Source organism: Mus musculus, chromosome 14, assembly GCF_000001635.26.
Source record: "Mus musculus strain C57BL/6J chromosome 14, GRCm38.p6 C57BL/6J".
NCBI lineage: Eukaryota > Metazoa > Chordata > Mammalia > Rodentia > Muridae > Mus > Mus musculus.
In genome coordinates this window covers 105,890,954-105,902,104 of record NC_000080.6, presented here as the reverse complement: position 1 = coordinate 105,902,104, position 11,151 = coordinate 105,890,954, and the positions used below count along the sequence as shown (strand labels likewise).

At 48.1% G+C, this 11,151-nt stretch overlaps 1 protein-coding gene across 2 annotated transcripts; it reads left to right on the top strand.

The window, feature by feature from the left end:
• Nucleotides 1-5,285: 5,285 nt before the first annotated feature.
• On the top strand, nt 5,286-10,158 carry Spry2 (sprouty RTK signaling antagonist 2). 2 transcript variants are annotated; one of them, NM_011897.3, is made up of 2 exons: nt 5,286-5,517; nt 8,304-10,158. In NM_011897.3, exon 2 carries the CDS (start codon nt 8,355-8,357, stop codon nt 9,300-9,302), a length of 948 nt encoding a protein of 315 aa, NP_036027.1. In that variant the 5' UTR covers nt 5,286-5,517; nt 8,304-8,354; the 3' UTR covers nt 9,303-10,158. The 2 variants fall into 2 exon arrangements, with proteins under 2 accessions (NP_036027.1, XP_006519079.1); XM_006519016.4 differs by lacking the exon at nt 5,286-5,517 and adding an exon at nt 5,545-7,224.
• The last annotated feature ends 993 nt before the right edge of the window (nt 10,159-11,151 follow it).

Here is an 11,151-nt window from a genome sequence, read left to right as displayed (position 1 = left end):
AAGGTCATTCGACAACCCCCACTAAGGGATAGCAACATAGGTTGAGAACTACTAGTGAAGACGTATTAGTGTTAGAACCCAAAAAACTTTGTTTCAACTCGAAAAAGTTCAGGGGAACCCTGATGTAGATTGCCCAGAACTTTGGCATAGTCTGTATCTTTAAAAGCTGATTTATATAACTCTACAATATTTCAATGACAATTTTATTTACATTGTATATATTATATTGTAATTTAATATTTCAATGTAATTTTAAAACGTTTTCTTCCCCTGAGAGTAACCTAAATGTGTACACAGGTATACTCTAGTCACCAACCCAGACCTATTCAGATGTCACCTGTGCACTGAGACCTGGAACTGGCTGCTGGCCTTCATAGTTTGGTGTCTTGCTAAAATAAGAACCGTGGTAGAAATTTCTGGACCACATCTTCCCTAGAGAACAGCCTGAACTTCCTGTGCCCTTTGACCCAATGCCCACACAATGAAAAGTATAAAATTAAAACATCCACACATGTGGAAAAACCATGCCTGTCTGCCTGCGTTAGGGAGCAGAGGCAGGAAGATTGCCCAGAGGTTGCAGGGAGTCCTTCCTGGCTACATAGTGAGACCTTGTCTAAAACTCAAACTAAAATACCCTGTGTATTCAGAAGCCAGATCTTGCTACTGTTACTAAGCATTACCAAAGGCCAAGGGCCACAACTGATTCTCACTTACACAAGGCTTTAGCATCTAATTTTTTAAAGATTCAAAACAAAGAAAACACACAGGAGAGTAAATGTGAAGTTGAAAGGACAAAGGACAAAATCTCTGAGCATGCAGACCTAAGAAGGAAGTTTAATCCTTAGGCCAAAGAGCAAATACATTGAAAAAACAAAAAGAAAAACCCATGGAGCCAGCAGTGGAATCATTTCTTGCCTTGTTAAAAAGTTTCAGTCCCCTATCTGACTTTGCATAAATTGTACTAATGATGTGCAAGCATCTAGCAGGAATATTCATTCATTAACTAGCACAAACCCACAGGTGGATTCCAGCTAAAGAGGTAGCGGTAGGCGGACAGACAGGAGCCGGAAGCTCAAGGTCACTTATCAAGACTACTCCTCTCACCCCTGGTTAACCTTAGATCCTGCTCTGAGTTTAGTTAGGGATGAAGGACATCTGGGAAGAAGGTTAGATTCAGAGATAAACTGCTTCCAGTCCTCCAAGCAATCTAGATAAGACATCAAGAGGTCTATTTTGAATTCCTTTGCTTCTTTATTGAAGCCACTCCCAATTCCCTTCCTGGAGGCACTATCACCAGAATGTGAGGAATCAAAGAAATTCAAAACATAAAATGATAACAGCCCTGGCTGCCAAATGAAAAGGTCCCCACAGCACAGAGCCCTCTGCTGCTGGAAGGTCCGGGAAGAGTTCTTGCATAAATGAATTTTACTACCTCAGGTGGGCTGTAAAAAGAAAATGGTGGCCAACTGGTCCAAAATGTAACTGTGCTGTCTTTAAATACAAATACAAAACCAAAAAACAAACCAACAAAAACTCCTTTGGTAGTAGAACAAAATGTTTAAATACTGATTAACTCTTTGTGTTAAAAGCACATTGTATGTTTGCAAAATTTTCTCTTACATTTTCAAAACTAACACCAAACCTAGGAAGGTGAAGGGATTTTTTTTTTCAAATCTCAGAAAGAAACTAGATTGAGAATCTTTTATAGATACACTTTGCCCACATTGTAAAGAAGACCAAACAGCTTAGACCAGCTGGCAAGGACAATCCTAAACAGTGTTTCAGTTCATTGCACACAACTCTAAAGATGCTTGCTTACACCTTCTTCTTCACTACCTTCTACCAAAGACCTGAGGAGGTGAGAGTCCCAGAGTGTTTATATTCTACTTCACTAATAACAACAAATGAGGAAGGCTATAGTTATGAAGAACAAATATATGAAATCAGAAAATAAAGCCAGAGTTGAGAACACTAGTACACAGCAGACTCTGCTCAACAGCTAGCCCCGGTAAAGTATATTACTTCACGAGTCCTGGGAACCTGGAGTTGAGTATCTCATTGCAACATCGAGTCCCTTGGACTTGTTTGTGTTTTGTTTCACAGTGCCTGACAAGTGGTAAAACCTCTGCTTAGGGCAGAGTTCTCTTTCTAGAACTTTCCACAACACATCTGAAAGTGAGAGTTCTCTTGATGTTTGTCTGAGCGCTACCATTACCCTGGATTCTCTTCCACAGTGGACTCCAGTTTTAATCTGTGAGCATGATAACTGATTTGGAGGCACAGCGGTTTCATGAAACACCTCATTGTGCATATACAATGTGTGCACAAATACAATTAGTCTTTTTTTATTTTAACAGTAGTCTTTGGAAGCACAATATAGTAGCTTATACACTTCACTGGCTGAAAAACAATAAAGCACTAAGATACAGCCTAAGGAATAATTTAAGAGAATCCAACAGATTCTTCCATTTATTTTGCTCTTAAGTTACAGGTAAAAATGTTTTCCTAATGTGAGGATTATGAGAGAGAAAACCAGTAGATTATTACCTAAAATCCTTTCTAATGTATGAAAGATAAGTAGGAATTCTTACATTCTTCCCCAAGCATCCGGAAGTTCCTGATTTAAATTCTATTTTATGCTTTGATTCCTAATGACCTGTTGGCAGAGCTCCTGCGGCGCTGGAGGAAATGGCATGGGGCAAATGTCTCCCAAGAAGCGGCCACCGGGTGCAAGGGTGTGAGGGGAGGTGTTTCCCTTGCCAGCTCTGCTTTCAGATGCTAGCTGGTCACACACCAGCAACTCCTTTCTGACCTGCCTCCCACAACCTGCCTTTGACCCTCCTAGCTCCTGGGTGGAAATTTCGAATTTCTTCGGAATCGAACCAGCTCAATCTCAAAGGGAATGTGGCTAAGGGGGGTGACAAGAAATTCCACCTTGCCTAACGTTTATACTAGAAATCTTAGACTCCCGAAGCCGGCCAACCCACTTCTTTGAAAGGAAGCCCCCCAGCAGGTACTGAGTCCCGCAGAAGAAAGCAGCTCGAGGCCCGCGCCTGGCGCTCGCCCCCTGGCGGCTCCTTCGGGAAGCGCAGCGGCGCCCGCGCTCGCCTGCTGGAGACTCCACGGATTCCGACGCCGCGTGAGCCGCGGTGGCCGGAGAGGCCCTGCTGTCCTGAGCCCAGAGTGGCTGGGACGCGACTGAGTCGGCCGATCGAGCGTCTTCCACCCTCAGCCGTGGAGTTGGGGGGACGCAGGCCAGCGCCCGGAAATAACGCATGCCACTTCCCCTGCCATCTCTAGTTCCAAACCCTAGGCGAAGGAGGAGAGTGGTTGGAGAAACACCGAGAGGGCAAGGAGAGAGCGCAAGCCAGGCGAATGAGGTGCCAGGATAAGTTAGAGACGTCGCCAGAAGGCAGCTAGAGCCCAGGGTAGCAGCGAACAGGTGAGGACTGGAGCGAGAGAAGTCAATCTCCACGTTTTTAGGAGCTCTAACCTCGCACCGTGCAAGGTCGCAGGTGCTGTGCGGGGATTTTGACCTTATAGCAGGTACCTTCCGGTTTAAAAAAAAAAAATGTAAAATCTCAGCTAAAATTGCAACGTGTGCGTGTGGATGCATTTCAGTGACCCCCACCCCCCCGCGCGTGCTTCCATGTGCAGGCACCTTAGTACAGCCGCGGCCAGAGAGTACCTATTTAGAGTTTTAAATGGTTAACTATAGTCCGCTTCCAACATGAACAGGAGGAACTTATATGAGAATGTTCTAGGTGACAGATAGTGGGATTTGAAAGATGACGCTCTTTTTATTTATGGTTTCGCGAAGGAGGAATTCTGTAGTGAAACAGACTCTTCCCCCCCCCCCCCATTTCGGAAGTCCATGATGTCGCCCTGAGTAATCGCGTGGGTATTACAGAATTAATTTAAAAGGTTTTTGCATCGAGCAAAACAGTACCAAAAAAAAAAAATCTTCAAAAGGCCTCCATCTATAGATAATCCCTCTTAAAAAGGAAATTCTAACAAACTACAAGTCCACACACAATCCAAAGCCAATCCCAGCCAGAGCAGAAGGGACTTGAAACCCGAATCTACATTCCGTTCCTCCCGTACAAGGCTCGGGAGGTGGGGGAGGCGGGCTGTGCTGGTGCCCGGTGTATAATCGGGTTAATCCAGTAGACAAAGAATAAACCAATAGCCCTCCCACCTCACTTCCCGCTCCCCTTTCCCTCCCCCTCCTGTTCCCCCACCCTCTTCGCCCCCTGGGCATCGGTGGGGGAGGGGTGCGGTGGAGCGGGGCGGGGTGGGGGGGAAGACAGGAGAGAAGAGGTAGGATCGAAATGGAGATTCCGAATCGAATCTAAAAAGCTGCGACTCGCTTTTCTCGCTAGCACCGGGCGGCCGGGTTAGTTTGCAACGTTCTTCCTTCTCCCCTCCCGGCGGCGAGGGGGAGAAAGTTCCCCAAGCGAGGCCAGCCTCGGGCTGGTATGGTAGCCTCTGGGTGGGGGCTATGGGGGGGGGGACCCTTTAAGGTCAGTGTTTCCTTGAAACTAGATAAACTGACCCCGCGGCGGCCCGCGCGGCCCCGCGTGACGGCGCCGGGGCTGCAGGAGCGGCTGGGGACGCGCGGGGCGGCGCGGTTGCCCTTTTGAATGCCTCCTGCGGCTCGGAGCGCTGGCGGGCGCTGGAGCGCGAGTGAATGTAGCCCCGCGGAGCCAATGAGCTGGGACCGGATGCGATATATCCTCTGGGACAACAACTGCTCTGTTCCGCCTCGGATCCACATGACGCCATTTACTGCTGCCGCGGCCGCTGCAGAGCTCCCTGCCTCCTCCGGAAAGGCGAGGGCGCAGGCCAGCGGCGCCCTCCCCCCCCGTACCCCCCCCCCCCATCCCCGGCCGGGCCCCAGACCCTCCTCCCCCGCCGCCTCCACCCCCTCCGCACCCCCACCCCCGCCTCGGCTTCGCCGCCGCGCCTCCGCAACGCCCAGTCTGCACGAGCGAGAGCTGCGCGCCGCAGCGCCAGCGGAGGAGAGGGGCCGGCGGAGCGCGCAGCGCCCAGGCCCCCGCGCGCGCCCGGCCCGGCCCTCGGCCCCGCGCCTGCCTCCACTTGGGAGCAGCCCCGGGCCCCCGGGTCTTGGCGAGCTGGCCTTAGGTTCTTTGTAAGGCCGTGCTCGCCTCGCTTTCTCTCATCGACCAGGAAAAAAAGAGACTCGCCAACGTTGCCGCTTCGGCCTCTTGTTCATTGAGAAAAAAAAAAAAAGGAGAGAGAGAAGGGGGGAAAAAGGAAATACTCCGCGTGCGCTTCTGGAAGGGAGGTCATCTATCCCGGAATCCGGGAGGGTTCCAACGGTGGAGGACTGGGTTCCAAAATTTCCCCGTGGTTTTAATCCACCGATTGCTTGGAAGTTGGACTGAAGCAGAGTTTGGAAAGAAGGAAAAAGTTTGCATCAGGACTGGATTTATTTGCACATCGCTGGAAGAAGAGGATTCAAGGGAGAGGGGTTGGTGCAAAGCCGCGATCACGGTGAGGAGCGTTTGGCTTTTCCCCTTCTGGAACCATAGCCGGCCGGGAGTGGGGTCCGGGTTCCTCTCTCCACTAAACCAGCTTGCTTCTCGGGAGCATTAGGGAACTACCCCGCGGATCTCCTTCGCCTAGAACAGGGGTTCGGCCATGGCCGGGCTACAGGGTACGCCTATGCAGTATCCCCCGTCCCACGACAGCTCACTCGTAAGGGGTTTGGGGCGGAGGACCGCTTCACTGCGTTCTACTCCTATCCCTGCATTGGCGACGATTCAGTCGCCGAGAGCTTTAAGGGAGGGAAAACACAAAGTGTTTTCTAGGTCGCTGTTGCAGGCTCTGGCATTGCTAACCTGTTCCTCCATTCGTTTGAAGGCTAAGTTGTAGAAGAGCCATCCTGAGGCGGAGGCGCCTGTGGGGCTGCGGTACTGGGCTTCTCACCTCTCCACCTCACCGGGCCAGGAGACCCGGCAGGCGAGCGGAGGCGAGAGTGCCAGGCGGAGGGAGTCCCCGCCTCTGCCGGGTGTGGACAGTCTAGCCCGGTGCGGGTGGGAGCGTCGCCCAGCCTGGCGCCGCGTCTCTGCGGTTCGGAAGTGCAGCTTTCTCTTTTTTTCCGTTCTTCGTGGTCGGCCTAGGTCACGCTTTTTTTTTTTTTTTTAATATATTTGGACACTGAGGCTGACTTAGCACAGGAAGAGATATCAAGTGGTCGCGATCGTTTTCCATTACCTGAAAGTAGGTGGCAAAATAAAAAAGGCTAGTTTTTTCCCCCCTTCCCTCTTTTGTGTTACTGTTTTTAAGATTTGGAGTCTTAACGCCTTTTTTACAAAGGGGTTTCTGTGTCGGTTTGCCCCACCCTAGTGCTGAAGTCCTTTCCCCCTAATCCTTAGTCTGATCACACACTGTTCTTAATGGGGGTTTCAAAGCACTCAAAGGGGGAGGGAGAGGAACTGGGAGAGCGCAGAAGGGGGGGGGGCTGCATTGGAGGCGGCCAGGGATCTGTAGAAATCAACTTTTTTTTTTCTTCCAAAAGATGCTACTTTGCACAGCAAGCAGGTCCTCACGGAAAAGTTTCCGATCCCCGGGGCTCATAGTTGTGTATGCCTGGCGGGTGCAGTGGGGCTCTGGATGAAGCTATTTTTCTTTCGTTTTAAGAAGTATGTCTTATTCTTTCTGATCTAAAAGGAGGTAGGCGTGTGCAGATTACAGGCAGTGCTTGCTTAGGTCATTGCCCCGTGGAGTCGCTCTGGGAGTGTGGGTGCAAGCTGTGCGCCCTAAGCCCGGCTCTTCCTCGGGCCGTCGGCTTTGGAAACTAGTGAGGACGGCCGTTTTGAGGGCCTTCCCAGAAACACCTTGTGGTGACCTTGCGGCGGGGGGGTGGGCGTGTTAGAGTGGCTCCCCCTCTTGGGGCCGGATGGCAGTTCCTCTTGGGTTGGGGGAAATTTTAGCCGCGGGGGTGGAGGAGGGGAAAGTGTGCTCGTGCCTTTCATGACACGTCCCCTTCGGAGGCGCCCGCGCCCCCTGCCTGCCTCAGCTTCTGCAGATTGTACACGGGAGGGGCCGGGCTGGCCCCTGGACAGCGTCAGTCCGCCTGGAGAAAAGTCCCCCGGGGTTCTAGCTGAGTCCCACCTGCTGGGGACTGTGTGGGGGCGCAGATAGAGCCGATAAACGGGTTGAAAGCGAAGAACAGCCTTGTGTACCTTGCTGTTGGAGGTGAGCAGATCCGGTTTCCAGCTCTGTCTGGTTTGTCACCTGCCTTGTTCGCTGTCCTTTTCCAAAAAGCAGAGGTTGGGTTAAAAAAAAAAAAAAATCCGGTTTTGCTTATTTTCCTTTATTTTCATGTGGACTCGGGAGAGGGGATGGGATGGTACTTAAATCGAAGCATGACTGTAATTTTTAAGTTTACTTGACAGGATCATAGGCTTCCACTGTGACATTTCAGATTCCTAAAACTTTTCTTGTTGCAGTTACTTGCTTTGTGCTCTCGGGTATTTTTCAAGATGAGAAAATCATGGGGTGTTTTTGTGTGTGTGTGTGTGTGTGTGCATGCTTTATTTATTAAAAAATGACTTGTGGTTCGGAACCTAAGGCTAGACGCCTAGGATGTGGGTCTGTAGAATATTTGATGTACAAGTTGTGGTCTTAGGACTTTATTTTCACGTGCTACCTAATGGAATTCGAGATGACTTACTTTAATTATATAACTTTATGCTAATAATATTTATTTAAAACTCCGCTTTAATTGCCCTTGAAATGTTCTTTTTAATCACAGCCGTCCTATGGGATTGGAAAAAGATAGGGATTAGACCACTCACGGTGCAAGTGTGATGTAGAAAAAAAAAAAAAGACTTGACCGATACGTTGTAGGTATTTGTTGGTGTTTCATGTAAAAATGATCGCGACAAACTTAAACCTACTTCAAGATCTGAAGAGTATACCTGTGAAACTGTTGGCAGCAGTTATGCGCCAGCGTTTCCTGACAATTTTTTCATCCGGCCGGAGCCTTCTAAATTGCATGTTTATTTGAGTGAAGCATTCAGTGAATCGGTAGAGCTTAGCTTTGCGTTTCTGCTCTTATTAAGACTGCAGAACTGTCAGGGCCTAGCCTTAATTTTCACTTTTGAGAACATGCCTCGACCATTAGCTGTTCTCCTACCTCAGCCACCACCAGCGCATTTCCAAGTCCCATTTTCTCTAGAGGATGAGGGAAGTGGAAGAGTTGTCAAGTCTGGTGGGTGGAGAACGGGAAGTCTTAGAGTGTAAACCATTTTCTTTCCTCTTGGTTTCCCCAGGAGTTCAGATGTGTTCTAAGCCTGCTGGGGTGAACACACTGCCAAGACCTGATGGAGGCCAGAGCTCAGAGTGGCAACGGGTCGCAGCCTTTGCTGCAGACAGCCCATGACAGTGGCAGGCAGCGCGGGGAGCCGGATCCAAGAGATGCCCTTACCCAGCAGGTACACGTCTTGTCTCTGGATCAGATCAGAGCCATCCGAAACACCAATGAGTACACAGAGGGCCCTACTGTGGTCCCAAGACCTGGGCTCAAGCCTGCTCCTCGCCCCTCCACTCAGCACAAACATGAAAGACTCCACGGTCTGCCGGAGCACCGCCAGCCTCCCAGGCTCCAGCCCTCGCAGGTCCATTCTTCACGGGCCCCTCTGTCCAGGTCCATCAGCACTGTCAGCTCAGGGTCTCGGAGCAGTACAAGGACAAGTACCAGCAGCAGCTCCTCGGAACAGAGACTGTTAGGACCGTCCTTCTCCCACGGGCCTGCTGCTGCTGATGGAATAATCCGAGTGCAGCCTAAATCGGAGCTCAAGCCTGGTGACGTTAAGCCACTGAGCAAGGATGATTTGGGTCTGCATGCCTACAGGTGTGAGGACTGCGGCAAGTGCAAGTGTAAGGAGTGCACCTACCCGAGGCCCCTGCCGTCGGACTGGATCTGTGACAAGCAGTGCCTCTGCTCAGCCCAGAACGTCATTGACTATGGGACTTGTGTGTGCTGTGTGAAAGGTCTCTTCTATCACTGCTCCAATGACGATGAGGACAATTGTGCTGACAACCCGTGCTCTTGCAGCCAGTCCCATTGTTGTACGCGATGGTCAGCGATGGGAGTCATGTCTCTCTTTTTGCCTTGTTTATGGTGTTACCTTCCAGCCAAGGGTTGCCTTAAATTGTGCCAGGGGTGTTATGACCGAGTGAACAGGCCGGGTTGTCGTTGTAAAAACTCAAATACAGTTTGCTGCAAAGTTCCCACTGTCCCCCCTAGGAACTTTGAAAAGCCGACATAGCATTATTAATCAGGAATATTGCAGTAATAGGGATTGTTGCTCCGCCCCCTCCCATCCCCCCCCCCTTTTAACACATATGCAACCAACTAAACAGTTGTAATCTTGGCACTGTTCGTAGAGGGTTAGGGGATTTGTGGTTTGCAGTGAGAGGCTTTTCTTTCTCTTTTCCTTTTTTTTTTTTTTTTTTTTTTTTTTTTTTTTTTTTTTGGTCCATGTGCCATTTTAACTGATACGCTTGCTACAATTCAGCTAATGGAACCCGAAGGAAGAACAACAGAAGTTGGAGACCCACATTGCATAAGCTAAAGCAGCCAACACTCCTAGGCGAAGAAGTTGTTCTTGTTTGTGAATAGCCCATGCAAAATGTGTAAATTAGCAAATGGCTCCCGGACCCCTCCTTGTTTTCTCCAGAGATAATGTGCTATATTTTTGTATATACGATAATATTTGCAACTGTGAAAAAAAAACAAGTTGTGCTATGCTTCATGGCACAGTCACAAAATATTATACTAATATGTTGTACATTCGGAAGAATGTGAATCAATCAGTATGTTTTTAGATTGTATTTTGCCTTACAGGAAACCTTTATTGTAAGTCTCTGATTTCCCTTTGGACTTGATGTATATTGTACAGTTACAGTAAAATTCAACCTTTATTTTCTAATTTTTTCAACATATTGTTTAGTGTAAAGAATATTTATTTGAAGTTTTATTATTTTATAAAAAAAAAGAATATTTATTTTAAGAGGCATCATAAATTTTGCCCCTTTTATGAGGATGTGATGGTTGCTGCCAAGGAGAGGTTACAGATGCTATGTTCAATATAAAATAGAAAATATATTAACGTTTGAAATTAAGCTGAGCTTGTTTTGTCTTATTTTACCTGGTTTCTTGTTTGTTTCAAATGTAAGAAGCCACGTTTTATGTCAAGGTATTCTCCCCAGTAGATTCCCTTATCTGCACAAGAGTCCTTTTAGGGCGACTCAGTGGCTATCAGAGATGCTGTTGCCTGTCAGGACAAACAGCTGAGTACGAGAGTCTGAGTTTTGTTAAGTGTCAGAAGGTCCTTTGACTCCGGTCTCGTGTTCTCCCCAGCCTTTTGCAGACCTGCTGGCATGCCTTGGCTCTACCTGGCAGCTCTGTTATCTTGAGCTTACTTACTTAGAAGACATTCCAGAAAGATTAACGGTTAGAATTTTTTCCTAATATACAGTATTAAAAAATGGATGTCAAAGAGACTCAAAACTAGAGGAACGAGTTTGCTCAATAAACACTTAGTACTTGTCTGTATGTCAGACGTGGAACGTGTCTGTGTGCAGGCGGATCCTTATAATGGAGGAAGGAAAAATGTTTTCTTCACTTAAGCTGGTCAGGGTTCTTCCTACTGTGTATTTATTTGCTTTAAATACTGCGGTTCATCAACATCACACCATGTTCTTTGTCGGAAAAAAAAACATTAAAAAATACTATTTTGATTCAGGTTGGTCAGATATTTAAAATCCAAGTTCATATCTCTGACCTGAATCACATTATATAGAAAGTTAGTTTTACTCCTATGTAAACGTGCAGTATGCCAAACCATCAGAGTGTTCAGAGCTGTCCTGTGGGAACAAAGACACAAGCTGCTACAGGCCCATCTTGACAACATTAGTCACCTTGTGGCTGGTGAATTTTCTTTTTTTTTTTTTCCCAAAAGCCTAGCATTTTGCTGCCAAGAATCCCCGGAAGTCTAGGAAATTATTTCCCTGCTGTTCTAGCTTACTTAATCTCTTGTTTCCTGTTCTCTTGTGTGAAGATTTTGTTTTTTTTAAAATGGGCTTTCAAGGAACCCTATGGCTGCCTAAACTCTG

Bases quoted from the DNA above. Each gene is read 5' to 3' on its own strand.
- Spry2 (NM_011897.3), top strand. From the start codon at position 8,355: ATGGAGGCCAGAGCTCAGAGTGGCAACGGGTCGCAGCCTTTGCTGCAG.